Source organism: Eumetopias jubatus, unplaced genomic scaffold (assembly GCF_037043125.1).
Source record: "Eumetopias jubatus isolate StellerSeaLion01/CBP00866 unplaced genomic scaffold, mEumJub1_p1.0 scaffold_8, whole genome shotgun sequence".
NCBI classification, from domain to species: Eukaryota; Metazoa; Chordata; class Mammalia; order Carnivora; family Otariidae; genus Eumetopias; species Eumetopias jubatus.
Window position 1 is genome coordinate 93,682,950 of NW_028274814.1, and position 22,269 is coordinate 93,705,218.

The 22,269-nt window shown below is 35.0% G+C and overlaps 1 protein-coding gene across 1 annotated transcript in view; it reads left to right on the forward strand.

The window, feature by feature from the left end:
- Positions 1–21,789, forward strand: part of CAND1 (cullin associated and neddylation dissociated 1) — a 42,798-nt gene extending 21,009 nt beyond the window's left edge. The window contains exons 3-15 of the mRNA XM_028110844.2: positions 137–291; positions 2,009–2,132; positions 3,687–3,943; positions 4,024–4,129; positions 5,274–5,419; positions 10,120–10,412; positions 11,853–11,994; positions 12,336–13,829; positions 14,593–14,688; positions 17,121–17,290; positions 17,371–17,535; positions 18,850–18,957; positions 19,752–21,789. Coding sequence (XP_027966645.1) covers positions 137–291; positions 2,009–2,132; positions 3,687–3,943; positions 4,024–4,129; positions 5,274–5,419; positions 10,120–10,412; positions 11,853–11,994; positions 12,336–13,829; positions 14,593–14,688; positions 17,121–17,290; positions 17,371–17,535; positions 18,850–18,957; positions 19,752–19,976 — 3,481 coding nt within the window. The 3' untranslated portion in view covers positions 19,977–21,789. The remainder of the gene's footprint in view (positions 1–136; positions 292–2,008; positions 2,133–3,686; positions 3,944–4,023; positions 4,130–5,273; positions 5,420–10,119; positions 10,413–11,852; positions 11,995–12,335; positions 13,830–14,592; positions 14,689–17,120; positions 17,291–17,370; positions 17,536–18,849; positions 18,958–19,751) is intronic.
- Positions 21,790–22,269: the final 480 nt, after the last annotated feature.

Below are 22,269 nucleotides of genomic sequence, written 5' to 3' on the forward strand. Positions count from 1 at the left end.
ATATACTATCTATGAAACAGGCATAATGTATTTATTTTGTGTTGACAGTTGCTAGGCAGAAAAGAATAATGCTTTTGTCTATTTTTCTGTTTTTGTATTTAATGTAAATTAAAATTTTTTTCTATTTATATTACAGTCTTGGCCCCTTAGTGAGTAAAGTGAAAGAATACCAAGTAGAGACAATTGTAGATACCCTCTGCACTAACATGCTTTCTGATAAGGAACAACTTCGAGATATTTCAAGTATTGGCCTTAAAACAGTAATTGGAGAACTTCCTCCAGCTTCCAGTGGTAAGCAAGAGCACTTTTTTCTTCCTAGTTCCTTTTTACATGGAGCTATTTTTCCTCCATTTGTTTTTCCTCCTGGCCAGGGAAGGAGAGCAGTGTCTATCAAAGGATCTTTGTAAGCATCTCTTTGAACAAATAAGGGGAAAAAAGTCCAGAGTCTTATTTTTGCTTAAAAATAAATTCAATTTCCAGTTTTAAAGAATATTATTTTGATTGAATTTAAGTATCTCGTAGGAATAGCAAGATTTTTTATTGTTGTATGTACCATGACTACAGAATAGAGTTAATGTCAACCTGTGCACTAAAGGAAAAGATAACCAAAATTTTGAGTTATTTCTGATTAGCTCTCTATTTTCAGTATTAGTTTTGCTTTGCATCAGAATTTATGATGTATGAAACTTAATACTGTTTTAAAGCAGTTGTGAAATAGTTCAGTTTACTAGTATCTTTATTAAGGCTGACTCTATAGCTACTTTGGTAATTTAAAAAATTTAAAACGACAATGAATTTGTCAATTAGATTTTGGTCTCTGACACGGATTTAGGTAATGCAAGTTTTAGAATTGATCTTAACTACTAAGCTGTCTGCTAAAATCAGCAGGCTAAAGTTATTGATGGTCTTATCTACAGATGGAGTGAAATTATTTCATGGAAAGATGTAGACTCGTAATAGTATAGTCTAAGTATGTAGTTTTTACTCATTTAATAAAGATTTATTAATCTTTTGCTATGCTAGCTATCATGCTAGATGATATGTGTGTATTATTTCAGTTAGTCTAACGTCAGCCATATGGGAGGTCTTAATATTCCTAGTTTATTGATGAGGGAATTGAAATGCAGGGAGATTAGGTTAATGCACCCAAAATTCTGATTACCTATTTGGGTGAAGATTCAAGTCCTCTATTATTTTTTAATCCAAAGCTGATGCTTTTTCAACTGTTTCTTACCAATGTTACTTTGGTCTTATTATTTCAATAAAATATTTCTTATAATTGTATTAGTTATATTGATATTTTCCTCATTTCTTTTCATTGAAACACGTTTGTTTTTAGCTGATTTCTGGTTCAAACAAGAATTTTATTAACCATTTAGATTAGTTTCGTGTTCCTTTTTTTTTTCCCACTTGCCAGTAATAAGACAAATCTACTTCAGAATAGTAGTAACCTTGATTTATGAGTTCTCTGGAACACCATTTCTAGTTCATCATAATGAAGTTTTGGAATCTTTAGATTGGAATAGGAAGGTTCTTACAGGTTTCCAGCTCTCTTTTAAGAGATCATGTTGTTAGAGCTCAGAATATATTTGGTTTTTAATTCACTGAAATTTTAAGAAGTCTGAGTTGCTAGTAAAGAGTATTCAAGTAGAAGAAAATTCATTTCTGCTTTCCAGTCTAGAGGCGCAAACACTATAGCTGCTACTGGCTCCGTAGTCGGCCGTCACGTCAGTATGTAGAAATAGTTGTCCAGTAGAGTCTGTTGAATCATTATTGTTTTGCCTGTGTCATATACTCCTGCAGTTAATTACTCTTATTCTTGTTTATATCTAATAAATTATTTTATTGGAAAGCAACCTGTTTTGAAATATTTTTCTGACATGGATCTCTTAAGTCAGTCTCGATTATAATCAAGTTTAGAGTTGTTGAATATCTGGTAACCACCATGAATATAAGGTAGAGTCAGTATAATTGCCTTAAAATTATTCTTGGATTATTATTCATGTAGGCTCTGCATTAGCTGCTAATGTATGTAAAAAGATTACGGGACGTCTTACCAGTGCAATAGCGAAGCAGGAAGATGTCTCTGTTCAGCTAGAAGCCTTGGATATTATGGCTGATATGTTGAGCAGGTAAACATGCCTATCATTTGTATTATTTGTAATACAAAAACTATGTGCATTTATTAAAAACACGTTTTGATAAATATAATTTGGTCTAAAATTGTCCATGTTTAAATTGTGGCTGTTTTATAAGGTGGGTAGGGGTAAGGGGAGAAATAAGCTAATTATATTTATCACATAATATTGCATAGCAGGCATTTTTTGTAGTTTTTAAAAGTAATAAAATTTGTGATTTGAATTTCACAGTTTTTATGTTTTGTTTTACTCATATATTTTGATTACAGTGATTTCTCTGTTAAATAAGAGATATACTGGTAGGAGTAGCAAATTTTCCAATTAAAATAATGGCATAAATTTCAGCAACCATGATTATAGTGCATGTTGGGGAGGAGGGAGCTTGGCTTTATACATTTGTTCCTTGTATGCTTTCCTCTGGAAGTCAAACTTGGGAAGATAGGAAGATCTAATTAACTCCAAGGGGGAAAATACCTTAGAAGACCTGTCAGTTTCAGTTTATCTCTAATTCTCAAAATCATTATATGTCTTCATTGTTTGTGTATTACTTGTACCTGATTCATTGCAGCTTGAAAATAATCAAGTGCCTTCATATGGTACATAGTTATAGGAAAAGGTAAGAGCTGTCATTCTGGCACACACAAGAACTTATATGTTACTGTAGGAGATAAGAACAAAAATGGAACTAAATACTGAGACTGTTGGTGTGTTTTGGGGTTTAAAATGGAGGATTCCAAGTAAGTTTATTATGGAAAGCATTTGAGTTTAGTTTTGAAGAATGGGTAGGGCACAAGTGTATGTGCCTAGGCTTAGAATATTCAGCATAAGTAGTCTTAGAGTTGGGAAACGTTGTATTCTCGTTTTCCAGAATATATGGAATGAATAGAAAAGTGGTAGGAAATCATTTTCATAGGTTGTGGTCACGTTGAAGAGGGTGAGGAATTTATACTTAATTTCATAGGTAGTAAATACTCAGACATTTTGTCCTGTGTTACTGGATCAGTTGCAGGGTCCTGGCGCATAGATGTTTAACTGCTATTGACTCCCTGAACTGCACATGTGAAATGATTTGGAAGAGAGGATTGGACCAACAGGGTCAATGCAACTTAGTACATAGATATGTTGAGGAAAGACCATAGGGAGAGGGGATAGTCAAGAGGTTCTGAGATTTTGAGTGTTAAGAACTCCCAGAAAGCTATCATAGAGAAAAAGCTATTAATAGGGAAAACACTTTAGAGATCTGGAAGGGAAAAGGGACAAGACCATTGTTTTTTTGATGTATTCTCAAGCTTGGTTGGATATCTTATAGATGGGGATATGGTTCTAGATTCTACAAGTGAATTTTGGGATACAGATTTCAAAACTGCATTTACTTAACTTTTCAGTTGGGTTGCTAGAGAAAGTAAGAATTTAGTTTTACTTTAATTCTGAATTTGGATTAATGTCATCTAAATTTTTATTGTTTGAATACATTGAGGTCAGAGGCCAGACATTTCAGTAGTGCTCAGAAATCTTGAATCTATTTATGGTTTTCTTTCTTATTTTAAGGCAAGGAGGACTTCTTGTTAATTTCCATCCTTCAATTCTGACCTGTCTGCTCCCCCAGTTGACCAGCCCTAGACTTGCAGTGAGGAAAAGAACCATTATTGCTCTTGGCCATCTGGTTATGAGCTGTGGAAATATAGTTTTTGTAGATCTTATTGAACATCTGTTGTCAGAATTATCCAAAAATGATTCCATGTCAACAACAAGAACCTACATACAATGTATTGCTGCAATTAGTAGGCAAGCTGGTCATAGAATAGGTAAGAAATGTTTAAATACTTTAATATTTTCTTTAATTAAAAAAAATGAATGTTTTTAAGAACCAATATGCTTTTCTTAGGTGAATACCTTGAGAAGATAATTCCTTTGGTGGTAAAATTTTGTAATGTAGATGACGATGAATTAAGAGAGTACTGCATTCAAGCCTTTGAGTCATTTGTGAGAAGGTAAGTTTTTAGGATCTCTATATTCAAATAAAAGTTTCCCTTAAGAATAGAGTAATAATTAAGATCTAGAGCAGGTGGGTGAGGAGAAATGGGTTATTTTACTGACAGCCAGGATGAATTTTGGTTTCGGATGTGTTTGATTGGATTAAATTCTCATTAAACAGTAACTGATAAATCAGTGCAGTATTTGAAGTGGTTGTGATCTCATATTTCAAAATACGGTCCTTAGATTTATTTTGAAATGTTTCCTTTTCATTGCTAGGACTTGAAAGAATTTGTAAAGGTATTTATGGTTGTCTTTTGGTTTAATTTAATAATGTAGTTACTGTCTTAAAGAGCAGCAGGTAAATTAATTACCTGGCCAAAACTATATAGTGAATTTTATATCTTTCTAACATTTTTTGAAGTTTGTCACATGTATTTTGCTAGGGCAGTGAGTCTCAATTTGGAAACCTTGGTTCTAATAATAAAATCTTCATTTATGTACTAGAAGGCCATACTGGCTGAGGAGCAGATTTTTTTGCCTTTGGCTAAAATTGCCAGTTTGGTATAGCATAGTGTCTTGAGACTTGACTGGTTGTTATCTGCAGTAATCCTTTGCCCCACTCGTGGTTTTAAGAAGTAGCTTTATGGTCATACCAAATTTTTAAAATCAGAAATTGTGCGATTTGTTTCTGTTCTTTTAATTGAGAAACATAAATTATTCCTTTATTGTGGGGGATTTCTGTGTTCTCTCAGCATATAGCTAGAAGACCAAGCGTAGGAGTATGTATTGGCATTTTCACAAACAGTCCTAGTTGCTGAAGAGCACATTCACTTGGGCTTGGTCTTCTAATCTTATGTTGAGAAGATAGAGCATATACAGATTTCTCTCTGTACTACCCCACATTAACCATGATAAATCAGTTATTGTAAGAATCATCCTGACTTCAGAGGTGTTAAAATGGGAAAAGTTCATCTTAAAATTAAGTGTAATTTGAAAAGTAAATATTTTAAAATATGCAGAGTCATTAGTATTGAAAGGCTGGGGACCACTTTTCCTATGCTATGTTAAAGGGAAGAAAAAAATCTGGTAATAAAATGTGTCAGATAGTGGATCGAGAAAAGTATAGTTATTCAAGGCAGCTTTTATTTTTTTCTTCAGATGTCCTAAGGAAGTATATCCTCATGTTTCTACCATTATAAATATTTGTCTTAAATATCTTACCTATGATCCAAATTATAATTATGATGATGAAGATGAAGATGAAAATGCCATGGATGCAGATGGTGGTGATGATGATGACCAAGGTATTTCAAATTAAATAGAAGGAGTTTGTTAAATTTTCATGAAAGACCCAGTGTTATAGATGGAGATGATCCTTACCTAGTGAAAGGGGAAATGACCTCAATATTCAACAATAGAAAATTGATTAAATAAATTATGGGGCATTCATGTGTTGAACTGCTATGCAGCACTTTCAGAATCTAGAAGAATAGTAAAGCAGTTATTAATAAGTTGAGTGAAAAAGTGGATGACAAAAATTATGTCCCAGTTTTATTTTTTTTAATACACAGAAAAAAAATGTTACTAGTACGTTTATAATTGCTAGCCAAGAGAATTTTGTTCTTTATTCAGATTTTCTGCAAAGGGTTTTTGTAAGGAGGGAAATGAATGTTATTTTAAAACTGTATGGTAGATATACATATTCAGCAGTATGGTTGGTTTTATACATACTTTCATGAAAAATCCTAGATATTGTTTGAGGCTCCTTTTAACTTTCATGAATCATCTAAACTTTTTAAATATTATTTTATTACATTATGTTAGTCACTGTACAATACATCATTAGTTTTTGATGTAGTGATCCACACTTCGTTGTTTTTGTCTAACACCCAGTACTCCATGGGTATACTCCATGGGTACGTGCCCTCCTTAATACCCATCACCAGGCTAACCCATCCACCCACCCCCCTCCACTCTAACACCCTCAGTTTGTTTCTCAGAGTCCATTGTCTCTCATGGTTCATCTCTCCCTCCGATTCCCCGCCCTTCATTTTCCCCTTCCTTCTCCTAATGTCCTCCACGCTATTCCTCATGTTCCACAAATAAGTGAAACCATATGATAATTGACTTTCTCTGCTTGACTTATTTCACTTAGCGTAATCTCCTCCAGTCCCATCCATGTTGATGTAAAAGTTGGGTATTCAAAAAAAGAAGTTGGGTATTCATTCTTTCCTGATGGCTGAGTAATATTCCATTGTCTATATGGACCACATCTTCTTTATCCATTCATCTATTGAAGGGCACCTCAGCTCTTTCCACAGTTTTGCTATTGCAGATATTGTTACTATGAACATTGGGGTGCATATGGTCCTTTTCCCTGCATCCGTGTCTTTGGGCTAAATACCCAGTAGTGCAATTGCTGGGTCATAGGGTTGCTCTATTTTTAATTTTTTTTTTTTTTTTAAGATTTTATTCATTTATTTGACAGAGACACACAGCGAGAGAGGGAACACAAGCAGGGGGAGTGGGGGAGGGAGAAGCGGGCCTCCTGCTGAGCAGGGAGCCTGATGTGGGATTTGATCCCAGGACCCTGGGACCATGACCTGAGCCGAAGGCAGATGCTTAATGACTGAGCCACCCAGGTACCCCTATTTTTAATTTTTTGAGGCACCTCCACACTGTTTTCCAAAGTGGCTGTACCAACTTGCGTTTGTAAGAGGGTTCCCCTTTCTCCACAACCTCTCCAACATTTGTTGTTTCTTGCCTTGTCAGTTTTTGCCATTCTAACTGGTGTAAGGTGGTATCTCAATGTGGTTTTTGATTTGAATTTCCCTGATGGCTAATGATGGTGAACATTTTTTCATGTGTCTGTTAGCCATTTGTATGTCTTCTTTGGAGAAGTGTCTGTTCATGTCTTCTGCCCATTTTTTGACTTGATTATTTGTTTTTTGGGGTGTTGAGTTTGAGAAGTTCTTTATAGCTCTTGGATACCAGCCCTTTATCTGTACTGTCATTTGCAAATATCTTCTCCCATTCTGTGGGTTGCCTCTGTTTTGTTGACTGTTTCCTTTGCTGTGCAGAAGCTTTTTATCTTGATGAAGTTCCAAAAGTTCATTTTTGCTTCATTTAACATTTCTGAGGCTCCTAAGATTGATCGTGCTATGATATGTAGTATTTACTCTGGAAAGGAATAGCACTTTCAAGGACATAGAGGTTGCTCATGTTTAGTTGTTTCTGCTAGTATTAAAAGAAACGTAGTGGAGGGGCGCCTGGGTGGCTTAGTCGTTGAGTGTCTGCCTTTGGCTTGGGTCATGGTCCCAGGATCCTGGGATCGAGCCCCACATCAGGCTCCCTGCTCAGCGGGAGGCCTGCTTCTCCCTCTCCCACTCCCCCTGCTTGTGTTCCCTCTCTCGCTGTGTCTCTCTCTGTCAAATAAATAAAATCTTTAAAAAAAAATCATAATGGAGATAATTAAATGGGTAAGTTATGAGGTATGTGGGTTGGTGGATTTCCTGATATTTTTTCATACTTTTAAATTTGATTCTTTGAATGAACTTACATTCCTCCAAAGTCTATAATTTCATTTATCTTTTAAAAAGAAAACAGAAACAATTACAAAAAAATCCCTCTTAACCCGGTATTACACTCTGGCAGCTATTGCCAGTTTCTCTTACAACAGAACTCAAAAAGAGTGCTCTCCAGTTCCTTTTTCTCCGTCTTTCATGAATCCAGTCTTTCAGGACAGGATCACCAGTGACCTCAGATGTTTGCCTGTTACTCAAATCAGCAGCATTTCTTTATTTAATTTCCAGGATACCACACTCTACTGATACTAGTCCTATTTTGGTGGTGGTATTAGTCCTATTTTTGTGATTACTCCCTCTCAGTCTCTATGCTGGTTGCTCTTCATAATCCTGAACACTAAACTTTGGAGTATTCCAGGGCTTGGACTTCTCTGTGATACTCTTAATTCTTGTTAATCTCATCTAATCTCCTGAGTTTAATATCACAATATGCTGAAAACTCAGATTTTTTTCTGCATTCCACATCTTTCCTGTGAATTTCAAGTTTCCATATTCATCTGCTTAATTGATTTACTGCTTAGGTGTCTAAAGTATCTTCTCCCCCACCCCTCCCTTTCCCCCATCTCCTGCCTAACCCGTTTATTTAGCCTTTTCTATCTCAGAATGGTACCTTCTTCTTAGTTTCTCAGGTCAAAAACTTTGGGGTTATATTTAATTACTTCCTCTCACACACCCTCTTCATTCAGTCTCACATCTCAGAGCTTTCCCCTTACTTACAGTCTTCCTTCTCAACGTTTTTATTTTCTTTATTATAACTAATCCCTTTTGACATATTGTAATAATTTCCACCCACGAGGATGTAAGTTTCATGAAGACAGAGATTTTTCATCCTCTTTATTGACTGCTTTATTCCAGTGCCTAGGATAGTGCTTGACACACAGAAGACACTCAATAAATGTGCTGTATTATTGAAGGGATTGTAACAGGAGAGTATCCTTTGAAAAAAGCAGTAGCAGTATATATTCCTGTTTTTGATTGTTGGTTTTTAGTGTGCCAAGTACTTATGTTGAATAACCAAGTCCTTCAGCAGTTTTATCTGTTTGCATGGATCATACCCAATAACTACCTTTCTACCATAGTGTTATTTAACACAAAAGCAACATAATTTCAGTGATTAGGGTATTTAATGTTTTAATAACCCTTTTTTCAACAAAGTATATTTCTGCAAAATAATTCCCATAGTTGGGTTGCCATGGGAAAAACTTTATTTATTTGCTTTTAAATAGTCCATTTTGATACAGTACCTTGTAATTTTTATTCACATATGTATTGGTGAATAAGTCAAATGCCTTGGGTTTAGTAGTATTTTGTTGGGTTTTCCTATAATGTGCTATGATGAAATTAAACCTTCTGGAGATTGGAAGATTTTATTATATAATCCTAGGATTTTCAAAGGCATAGCTGGCTACATTTAGCTGTCACTAAGCTAATTGGAATAGAAGCCAATGAAGAGATGACATCTTTTTCCCCCAGTGAGGAATCAGCATTTCAGGGCTATAATCTTACCTAAGAATAACAAAATTATTGTTAGATAATTTTAGACTGTCTGAGAACTGCTAGTAATTGTGCCATCCTCCTGACTTCGTTACCCAGCTGATTCAGCCTTATAGTATTAGAAGGAAATAATTTTCAGAGATTTCACACACATGAAAGTCAATGAAGTATACATGAGTGAAATGGAGTTAATAGCATTGGAATATTGTTTTAAGGTTTAACAGGAATTTGGAGAAGATGGTGTTCTGTTTTTACATGGTGCTTTGTTACCAGAATTTTCTTGTAATTGAGGAAGTATGGTTTCTTTAAACTACCTTAAGAGAATATGTTGAAAGGTTGAAAATATACATATTATTTCCTCATAGCCCATCAACAAATTTGGTAAAAAGCCTTACAGCCACAAAGAAAGCTGATGTCAGGATTCTTTTTTCTCCCCAGCATGTCCTGGGATTGGTAACCATGTTTTTTTTTTAACACCTCATCTATAGTCATTAGTCTTATTTCCTGGTTTATCTTATTAACACCTTGATTGATTGTTTGATTTTCCTATAGTGTCAAATGAGTCCTTTGAACTTCTATTCATACTGTTTAAAAGGCTGATTTTACAAATATTTATGTTGCAAAGAAGTTTCACGTGTTAATCATAGATTGATAAGCTGTTCATTACCCACATTAAGTGAGAAGATGATTAACAAGTTAAAAACAGTTATTATTTTCTTTAGAGGTTAATTTATGTGTAAATTTATATAGTCTCTTTAAGTACTTAATCTTTTAAAGCTTCTCTATTAAAAAAAATAAAACTTCTCTATTGCCATATGTTAGTGAAAAGTTATAAAACTGGGTTTGAGTATCAGTTCACTTTTCTGTATTAAATGATAAACTTTTCTTACAATTAATAGCGTGTTAACATTAAAACTTCTCTTTAGGGAGCGATGATGAATACAGTGATGACGATGACATGAGTTGGAAAGTGAGACGTGCAGCTGCTAAGTGTTTGGATGCTGTAGTTAGCACAAGGCATGAAATGCTTCCAGAATTCTACAAGACTGTCTCTCCTGCACTGATATCCAGATTTAAAGAGCGTGAAGAGAATGTGAAGGCAGATGTTTTTCATGCATACCTTTCTCTTTTGAAGCAAACTCGTCCTGTACAAAGTTGGCTATGTGACCCTGATGCAATGGAGCAGGGAGAAACACCTTTAACAATGCTTCAGAGTCAGGTCAGTTTAAAAGTATGGTTGAAAGTCATGCTTGTAAATATGAAATTTTAAAATTGTTTTTTTTATATGGAAATCTGAGTCCCAGAACATCTTCAGAAAAGCATACTTCTGGGATATGTTTATGTAGTAGTTTATGTACATTCATATTATGTTACTTGTGAATAGTTTATTCTGATTTGAGGTATTCTTAATTTTACTAGATAATATTAAAATAATTTTAAGGTTCAGTCAAATTATCTTTGATGTTAACAGAGAAATCTTAGAGCTATGGAGTCACACTACTTGTGTTCATACCTCGTTTCACTCCTCATTTAGCTGTGTGATCCTGGACAAGTTAGTCATTAAACCTCACTTTTCTCATTTGTAATAACAGTTTATTTACTTAGAATGGTCTACCCACGGTAGTGAGAAGTGAGATGATTTATGTAAACAGTCTAGTGCCTAGTCCATATTATTTTACTAATAACTGCCATAGATATTTTTCACTTCAGGACATCTTTTCTAAGATTCTAAAGATTAGAGCTATATAGTTCCTACTTACTGAATATTTAATGCATGCTAGGCATTTTTCTTTCGTATATATAATCCCTACAGCAGCCCAATGGCATACATATTTGTTCATTTTTATAAATTACAAAAACAGATGTTGAGAGGTAGTGAACAAATAAGCCATGGGGGATGTACATATCTGTCTTGCTTTCAAGTAGTACAAATTAACAAAAAAATCATGGTGAACTTAAAGGTGAACACTGAGGATTAGTTGTAGAAGGAAATGAGAAAAAGTGTATAGAAGTCAGATAAAAACATGGGAAATTCTGATGAGATAATGAATTAGGTGGTTTTCTTTTGTCTCTAGCTTTCAGATCACTGTTCAATATGGCATGTGTCTGTATGTATCCTATCTGTAAGATTAGTAAATACTTTGTTTAGGTTTTACCAACTAACAAAACCTTAGAAAGTTTAGCAGCAGCTGTCTTTGAATCATAACCTTGCTGCTTGTAGCTACATTTTGAAGTGAGGTCTGTTTCATTGTGAGAGCAAAGTCAAAGACCCATTTAATGGTTTCTTTTCTGTAATTTGTCCCCTTTCTTTTAATGCATATCTGTGCTATTTTTGTTCAAAAAGCCATTTATAAATTATGTTCCTAAAATTTTGGTTGAAAATTTATTTGGTTTGATTTCTATTTAGTCTTGTGCATTTCATAGTTAAAATTAATCAAGGAAGACTTTCCTGCTCTGTAGAAAGCTAATGATAGCTTTTCTCTATTATCAGTATAAAGCAAATAGAGTTCCATGAGACCTTATCTAATAGGTACGACAAAATTTGTGTCAAACAATCTTGTTAAATTCTTCCCTCTCTTCCCATCCCTGATAATTTGTGTTAAGTGTACTGAGGAAATACCACTAGCTGAACCAGCTAACGTGTTTGTGATAATTACAGGTTCCCAACATTGTTAAAGCTCTGCACAAACAGATGAAAGAAAAAAGTGTGAAGACCCGACAGTGTTGTTTTAACATGTTAACTGAACTGGTAAATGTACTACCTGGGGCCCTAACGCAACACATTCCTGTACTTGTGCCAGGTATGAAAGAAATAGTAAATCACTTTGGGGACTTACTATAGACTTTATTAAGTCTTCGATAAGCTTAAACAGTTGTTTCCTTCAAAAAGGTAATTTGTGACAACTTAATTTGCACATAGAACCATCTTGAACACCTAAAGTTAGAAATTTTCAAGTAAAAAGGTTAAAATCTTAGCTTAAAATTTTTGGCTCTAATATTTATCATAGATTGTGGAATTTCTACTACTTTAGAGATATAGTATGAGTAAGTAGAAACTTTAATAAAATTTTAGGGATTAGTTTTTAATTTTTTCTTTCCTAGAAATACATAAAAATTATTGGACTTTTTGTTGGCTTTTTAGGAATCATTTTCTCACTGAATGATAAATCAAGCTCATCAAATTTGAAGATTGATGCTTTGTCGTGTCTGTATGTAATCCTCTGTAACCACTCTCCTCAAGTCTTCCATCCTCACGTTCAGGCTTTGGTCCCTCCGGTGGTGGCTTGTGTTGGAGACCCATTTTACAAGATTACATCTGAAGCACTTCTTGTTACCCAGCAACTTGTCAAAGTAATTCGTCCTTTAGATCAGCCTTCCTCGTTTGATGCAACTCCTTATATCAAAGATCTATTTACCTGTACCATTAAGAGGTTGAAAGCAGCTGACATTGATCAGGAGGTCAAGGAAAGGGCTATTTCTTGTATGGGACAAATTATTTGCAACCTTGGAGACAATTTGGGTTCTGATTTGCCTAATACACTTCAGATTTTCTTGGAGAGGCTAAAGAATGAAATTACCCGTTTAACTACAGTGAAGGCATTGACACTGATTGCTGGGTCGCCTTTGAAGATAGATTTGAGGCCTGTCCTGGGAGAAGGGGTTCCTATCCTTGCTTCATTTCTCAGGAAAAACCAGAGAGCTTTGAAACTGGGTACCCTATCTGCCCTAGATATTCTAATTAAAAACTATAGTGACAGCTTGACAGCTGCCATGATTGATGCAGTTCTAGATGAGCTCCCACCTCTTATCAGTGAAAGTGATATGCATGTTTCACAGATGGCCATCAGTTTCCTTACCACACTGGCAAAAGTGTATCCCTCCTCCCTTTCAAAGATAAGTGGATCCATTCTCAATGAACTTATTGGACTTGTGAGATCACCTTTATTACAGGGGGGAGCTCTTAGCGCCATGCTAGACTTTTTCCAAGCTCTGGTTGTCACTGGAACAAATAATCTAGGATACATGGATTTGTTGCGCATGCTGACTGGTCCGGTTTATTCTCAGAGCACCGCTCTTACTCACAAGCAGTCTTACTATTCTATTGCCAAATGTGTAGCTGCCCTTACTCGAGCATGCCCTAAAGAAGGACCAGCTGTAGTAGGTCAGTTTATTCAAGATGTCAAGAACTCAAGGTCTACAGATTCCATTCGTCTCTTAGCTCTGCTTTCTCTCGGAGAAGTTGGGCATCATATTGACTTAAGTGGGCAGCTGGAACTAAAATCTGTAATATTAGAAGCCTTCTCATCTCCTAGTGAAGAAGTTAAATCAGCCGCCTCCTATGCTTTAGGCAGCATTAGTGTGGGCAACCTTCCTGAGTATCTGCCATTTGTCTTACAAGAAATAACCAGTCAACCCAAAAGGCAGTATCTTCTGCTTCATTCCTTGAAGGAAATTATTAGCTCTGCATCAGTAGTGGGCCTTAAACCATATGTTGAAAACATTTGGGCCTTACTGCTAAAGCACTGTGAGTGTGCAGAAGAAGGAACCAGAAATGTTGTTGCTGAATGTCTAGGAAAACTCACTCTAATTGATCCAGAAACTCTCCTTCCACGGCTTAAGGGGTATTTGATATCAGGTGGGTACCTGGATTTTCTTATTTAAAAAAAAAAAAAAATTTATTAGCAGTTGGTAACCTTGAAAGATTCCTAATGCAGAAGTTAAAGCCTTTTTGTATTGTGTTACATGTAGAATCTGTTGCCTTGTGTTGCAATATGGAGCCATATGCAAAGGACATTTTATTGTTTAAAAAGGATAGAGTAATAAGATCGTGGTTAAATCTCTTGTAGTTCCTATTCATTATATTTTAATGTTACTCTTTTATCTTAAAATGTGGAAAAGACAAATGTCTCTTGAATTAATACATACTAAGGAACTTGGTAGTACTAATTATAGTACTAAAATTAGTGAACTTAGTTCAAATGAAGGATCCTAGAAGACTTTTGTTTTCGGATTTACCAGGGTCAACTCCTTTAGACCAAGTAGTGGGTAATAATAGCCATTGTTTTCTTTAGAAACTGCTTTTTTAAGAAAACACTTGAAGGGCTTGTAAACTATTTATGGGTTTAAACTCTTCCCTTTTGTGAGGGCTAGATTCTCCACTGTTGCTCTCCCAGGTCTTCTCCTTCCCAGAAGGCATTATTTCTTTTGAAATCTAATGGGATTATGTTTTATGAGTAAACTTTGCCTGCCCTGAGAGCAATGAGTGGTACTCTTGACCAAAGAGAATTTTAAGGAATTGAGGACACTGGTGTCAGTTGAAGTGGTTTGAAAATGATAAGGCTATCCATGGATTTTAGTGAATTTACATACCAATAGACTTAAAATTTCTTTTTAATTAGGCTCATCATATGCCCGGAGCTCAGTGGTTACAGCTGTGAAGTTTACTATTTCTGATCATCCACAACCTATTGATCCCCTGTTAAAGAACTGCATAGGTGAGTGGAAACAAAGATAAACACTGATTAATAATTTCAGTAACTAAAAATATTACCAAGGAACTAAAATAAAATGCTTGTAGGGGTCTGGTAATTATTTCATTAAAAAGATAATTGATAGTGTGTGACCTTACATACTTATATCATCCTTTAGTTTGAAGTTACCAGATAATTTTGCAAATAAATACACTGGGATGGCTTCAGAGTTGTCTACACATTTGGTCTATCTGACCAGATATAAATTAATCTTGCTTGATCTGTTATAGCCCCGATTTTCTGTTCTTACTTATAAACCCTTCAGCTCCCAAGGAGATCTGTGGAGACAACATAAGAATAAAAAACAGAGTAGAACTAAGAGATATCCAGGAGAGACTAGGGCTGTCTCTACATCAGCGAGGACAAGATTTAGTTTTTAGGATTATTTTATTGATTTTATAACTTCCCTGTGTTGTTTTCATCATCAGTTTTCCTAGGGTTGGTAATACTAAAGACCTTCAGAGCTTAGTTTGGTGTTTTCTTGAAGACAGAGCTGCAGAGAGGATAGAAGGATATGGCAGAGAAGCTTTGTAGTTTTGTGCCATTCTGCAATAGGCCAGAAAGGAAAAAAACAATTTAAAAGAATTACAGAAATGGATTATCAGTTCAGAATAAGAGAGGCATAGGGATAAATGGATGCTATTGTTGGGACCTAGGCATAAGGTCTGAATTGGAGGATTCTTGCCTTTTGTCCTCCTCACCTGTTTTTGGTTTGCTTTATTTATTTAGAGAGCAAGCCAGCATGAACGAGAGGGGCAGAAGGAGAGGGAATCCCAAGCAGACTCTGCCCTGAGCACATAGCCCAACATAGGGCTCAACCCCACAATCCTGAGATCACAACCCAAGCCGAAACTAAGAGTCGGCTGCCCAACCGACTGTGCCACCCAGGCACCCCGCTTTGATATATTTGACATTTTTTGTGTCGTACAAAATAGGACAAAGGAGAAGAGTCCTGTGCCACATCTCTAGAGACATATTTCCAGGTTGACAAGTCAACCATTGTGTATCATTGGTATAGTTATTTGAGCAGATGATGGTCATTCTCATTGAATTATGATTTAGTATTATTTGTGACCATATGAACATCAGAACCACCTAGGAAGCCTTTTAAAAATTGTAATAACTAAACCAAAGAGTTGGGGATAGGTAATCCTAGTGCATGTCACCATTTGTCCATAGTAATAGCAGTATTTTAGATGCTTTTCTGAAAGCAAATACTTTATTCTAATTTACTGTCTTAGTAATTGTAAGCAAACAGAGGGGTAAGAAGGTTTAGTCTGGTATATTTAAATTCTTTTTGATTCTGAGGTACCTCCTGAACGCTTTTTGTAATCCGAAATTTCCTGGGTGGTCAGCCTTGAATTTACCAGTATATGGTGTCTAAAGTACTAGTATCTTATACTTCCTTCCCGTTTTTTCAAATTGCTGTTGTGACACATTCAGGTCTTGGCACCTCTTTTTTTCCCTTATGTATTCCAAAACATTGCTGACTGTAAGGCTGTGATTGCATAATGATGAACAGTAATTCCATGTGAATACCAGCAGTGTCTCAGACACTGTTCAGCAGTATACATGCAATTTATTCTACTCATGTAGCCTAAAGGTTTATAATTCTCATTTTGTAAACTGAGAAACTGAGGCTCTTGCCTAAGGTAGCTTGCTGAAAGTCATACAATCGGCAAATGAAGTGATTTGGATCACCGTCTGTGAGACTCCAAACATCTTTGCACTATGATTTCTTCCCCGCATTGGCAAGACCAGACTTATTTCTGCTTTTTGTCCTATGTTAGGTTTCAGTTACCTCCTTTTGCATTTTTAACCCTCTTACCAATTTATATATTCTTCATTAAAGATAGAAATGTTTTATTTCTCTTTTATCATCTGATAAATTGTATACTTGTTAGTGTCCGTCAAGCAACTTGCTTGATCCATCAAAGCAGTGGCTCTCGTTCCCATCCTTTTTATTTTATTTTGAATTCAATGTTTTTAATTCTGTTTTTGTTGCTTTTAGTGAAAATACTAATTTTGAACTCTGAGTAGAATCGTTTATGTTACTTTTGTAGCTGCTGGCTCCATCACTTCTCTGTGCAACTACCTTTTTAAATATATCTGTAGAAGTAATTAGGGAACTTTTCAGGCTCTCTCATTCCATGCCCTCCGCGTTATAGAATGCTTATGAGCGTCGGTCATCATGTCTGAATGTAATTATGTTTAATCAGTAGTTTACCTGTTGCTAAAAGCAGCTCTAAGGTTCACTTACTATATCATCATATTCTTCCATGACCTGCATTGAAGAAGTAATAATATCAACAGTAAACTTACCCATATAGAAAAAACATAACGTATTTTATTTTAAGCCTACCATGACAGTATGTTGCTTCTCTTAAAATTTTCAGGTGATTTCCTAAAAACATTGGAAGACCCAGATTTGAATGTAAGAAGAGTAGCCTTGGTCACATTCAATTCAGCAGCACATAATAAACCATCGTTAATAAGGGATCTTCTAGATACCGTTCTGCCACATCTTTATAATGAAACAAAAGTTAGAAAGGAGCTTATAAGAGAGGTACGTTAGTTACATTACTGTTTATCTAAGCTTGTCTTTTATTTTTAAGTACATCCACACGTTCTTTTTTGTTTCAACAGGTAGAAATGGGTCCATTTAAGCATACAGTTGATGACGGACTGGATATTAGAAAGGCAGCTTTTGAGTGTATGTACACACTTTTAGACAGTTGTCTTGATAGACTAGATATCTTTGAATTTCTAAATCATGTTGAAGATGGTTTGAAGGACCATTACGATATTAAGGTAAGATGTTTGTGCCTATTTATAGATTGTTTTAGAAGACTTTCCTATAGTGACTTTCATCCTTGTAATTTACTATTGTTTATTAAGAAAAACTGGTTTGCTTGTCATGATTTTAGTCTGTTATAAACTGTAATATGCAAAAGTAATAGTGATGCAATGTAACATCAGTTGACATACAGGAAAAATCCAGAAACCTCATTGGAGGAGGAAGTCAAGTCTACGTTATGGATGGAAAATTCTGTCAGCTTGCTTTAGTGCATAGTTTCTACAGCTTTCCCTTACTTAAGAGTCCAGACAAATTTTGCTGTTTAGAGTATGATATTTTTGTCCTGTCTTAATATTGGATAGTAGTCTTCCATCATTGTCTTAGCTAATTCTTTGGACTGTCTTTAAAGCTGTTCTACATGATAACCATTTTATTTACTGGAATGAGGGGTTTTTACTTTCCAATATAAAATTATAGGCTTAATAATAAGAGTTTTGTTAAAGGATAACACAAAAGGACTGTTCTCACATATAGAAAGCAATCTGTAGAAGCAACTAGAGAGAAATCACACTGCTTTATAGGTTTAGAGCATGAACTTTACTCATATTTGCTCTTTGTTTTATTTGCTCATGTCTGTTTTAAATATGAACTATAAAAGGGTGATTTTAAAAAAAAAAGTGCATTGTCTCTCTTCTGCTCTTTGGGGCCTTCCGTTAGTCAAGCAGGGCAAAAGTGGCAGCTGTGAACAGTAATTGAGCATACTATCAGAATCCCAACTTCTGTTTCCATATGTGGTAGTAACCTGATCCTCTCAGAATTCAATGAACAAATCCCCAAAAGAATAGAATCCTCCTGTTTCATTCTGCAGTTTATAGTCTAAAGAGAAAAAAAGACTATGGGTTACTGGATTAATCTGAATAACCAGTCTTTTTGATACCTGCTAAGACAGTAGAAACTTATTTTGAAGCTTTTCTCTTAGTTATTTTCTTGTTCAGTGATTTTCCATTCTGGTGCACATGAGCTTTTTAAAAAATACTGTATCTATGGCCCTATCCTGACAGGTTAGGTAAAAATCTCTGGGAAAGGGGCTGAGGAATTGGGCATATTTCTAAAGCTCTGCAGTGCTAATGTGCAGCCAAGATTGAGAACCACTGTTAGTTCTGTACTCCAGGACCACATTATAGGTTAGATCTGTCTAATGCTTGTAACTAATATTCCTCAGCTAAGGTTTGAAACTAGTCATTCCTCTTAAAAACTTTGTCAGAATTTGGAATACTGTCTTTAGAAAATAATGCAAAGTCTAAATTTTTTGTTTTAATTTCTAATAGATGCTAACATTTTTAATGTTGGTGAGACTCTCCACCCTTTGTCCAAGTGCAGTACTACAGAGGTTGGACCGACTTGTTGAGCCATTACGTGCCACATGTACAACTAAGGTAATCATTGATTGACATCACCTAAGGCCAGACTGGGTATATTCAAGATTCCTAGTTGATTCTGTACTCTAGTTTTCCAAATTTAACCATGCTAGTACCCTATGTAGCAGTTGGTTTTTTGCTAGTAAGTTTAGAAAACTTACTAGCAAAAAAGAAAACTTACTAGCACTGTTAAATGCTATTCTTAAAAGCTTTTATTTAATGTTATAATAATATGATACATATGTTGAAGTGCTGATAGAGGATAAAGTGTGATAGGAACACAAAAGAGGAAATGATGAATTCTGGTGGAGGTGGGTAGGTGTGGGAGTCATAGAAAGCTTTCTATGAGCATGATGACTTAAAATTGATCTTGAAAATGAAAGTCAATTATTTTTAGATTCGGAAGGTGAAACAGGATTTCTCATATAAAAATAATCATACATATTAAGGCACAGAGAGGTCAGTACATGATGTTCTTAATAAGGACTAAACAGGGTAGCTAGAGGAGTAGTTCTTGGGGGCCAGAGTAGGACTTGATGAACCAGGTAAGATAAGGTTCTGGGTTCCATTCTTTTTTTCAACCATGATGGCTCCGGATTTTCTGTTTTATAAGGGGGTTGGTATAAAAGGTTTCCTCAGAGGAAGAACAGTTACGGCTAAAATGTTTAAAAATAACTGTTTAGTTAGTAGAATGTACCTTTTGGATGTATAAAACAATAGCTTTGCTTTATTTACCAGAAATGTCTACGTGCTTAAATTTTGTTCAAGAGTTGTCTTTATAACACACAGTATAAATTTACTCAATGTTACAGGTGAAGGCAAACTCAGTAAAGCAGGAGTTTGAAAAGCAAGATGAACTAAAGCGATCTGCCATGAGAGCAGTAGCAGCGCTGCTAACCATTCCAGAAGCAGAGAAGAGTCCACTGATGAGTGAATTCCAGTCACAGATCAGTTCTAACCCTGAGCTGGCGGCCATCTTTGAAAGTATCCAAAAAGATTCATCATCTACTAACTTGGAATCAATGGACACTAGTTAGATGTTTGTTCAACATGAGGACCATTATATTGACCATATGATGCACTGAATTGACAGGTTAATCAGAAAACATGGAAAGAGAAGTATTTAAGGCTTCAAAATGTTCCATATTTTTTTTTCCTTTGCGGAGACAGTTTGGCTTTCTTCCATTGTTGTTTTTGTAGCATTTCTTTCAGAAACATGTATTTCCACAATCTCCAGAGGTTGTAAAACCACTAATGTCTTAGTGGTTAGGGCAACATTTAAAAAATGGAAACTAAAAGTTAGGATTTATGGAGATAGGGTCCAGTATCTATTTGCCCTGTAATGTTTAGGATTAAAATGTTAAAATTTTGTGACCATGAATTTCTTTCTTTTATAAATTTTCTTTTAAAAGTCAAAAATTCTGCAAGATGAAAACCATGTTTTTCTTGTATAACTTTTTGTTTCAGCAACATAAATTGATTTTTAGCTGGCAGACAATATCTGTGTAAGATTTGTTACATTTCAAAGGGTTTGGCAGTTTAAAAAGATAACGTATCATTTTTTAAGTATGGGGATTAATGATATCCCTGTTGCGCACACTAATTTTGCATGAGCAAGTTTACAAATATGTATTGTCTGTAAAGCAGCATGTGCAGATTATTCATAATAACAAAAGTTAAAATAAGTATTATTGTATTAGTGCAATTTTCAGATATTTATTTTTGCACAGAAAACATATCTGGAGAGAGAGAGAGAGAGAGGAGTAAATTTTTGAAACTTTGGTTTTCTTAATGCCAGTGTGAATTTGCAGATGTTTTCAGCAAATCAAGTCACAATAACAATTTGCCACTTTTTCTATTACAAATTTTCTTACACATTTAAAATTTGAATATTTAAGTACTCAGTTTTTCTCAGTTACCCATTTGTGTGTGTGTGTTTCCACTTAGAAATTTTTAAAACCAGGTGTTTCTTTCATTCCCTTTGGATCCCTGCATTCCTTATCGAAGGATACAAATACTGTGTATGCTTTTGAATTTTATTTTTAGGAAAATTCTGAAGCAGACTATCACAGGTTTGTTAGCTAATATAGTATTTTCTTTTGGTTGGGTTAGATTTCCCCCCCCTTCTCGTAGAGCTAATTTACATATTGTATTTGGTAAGTGTTGGCTACTTTTCCTCATTAAGGGGTCTGTGCTGGGGGGAAACAAAGCTTTGCAGTACCTTATATTGTAGTTAAAATTTTATTTAACCTACCCTTCAGTGAGCTTATTTCACACTGTAGCCTCTTCCTTCAAATTTGTGGTGCTCCTGTAACAGTAAGAACTAATTTCTGAAATAAAAGACATCTCCTAATGCTGTGCAAACATAGTTTACATGTATTGAAGGAGGCAGTTGTTAAATTGACCAATTTAAGCAATCATATTTGAAAACTGCACCCTTTATTTTTGAAACTGTGAATTAGAAATACTTTTCCTGCTGTATAACTTCCTGCTTTAACATCTGAATATGCAGTGATTTTAATTGATAACATACTGTGGTTATTAGATTAACAGCTTGATTTCAAATGTTCAGATGATAATGCATAAGACATCATTACCCGTAAGGATTTTAGTACATTAATATAGAACGTTACATGAAGTTGGTGCCATTTCAAAAATGTGGCAAGTGATAATCTTATACCATAATTTGCATAAAACTGTAATAGAAATTTATTTTGAGATGTCAGTATATTATGTACTATGCATTACCGTGGTATAGATGTTGTGGATATATTTAAGTATTTGGTTACATGGTTTCACAATAAATTAAAATACTGCAGGCTCTAGGACCATATAGGAGACTGACATGCATATGTTGTGTGAATGTCTTAGTTAATTGTCTAAAGTTAAATCCAAATACTTTTCATGTATTGGATTTTTTTTTTTTTAACTTCCAAGATGGCATGGTTTTTTAAGTCTTGGAAGATGGCTAATTTTTCTAACATAGCTGAAAATCTATCTTTTAATACAAAAATAGATCACACTTTTTTCTAGTGGTAGATATGATTTTAGTGCTTTTTAAAATATATATATATTTACATATATATATATTTATGTACATGACAAAATTAGGTAATGGAGAAGAAAACTCAGATTTTAAATGCTGAGTTCTACTGATTAACTCTGTACTTGTAGTGGTCAGGTCAGTACTAGAATGGAGGTTGTAAGATGTGGAGTCCAGTCATAGTCTGCCACTCACTACTCTTGCCAGTCTTACATATTATTAGAAGTTCTGCTTAGCAGTTCTCCGTATGTAGGTTTCTCAGGAGAGCTACAAGTTCATAGAAAAAC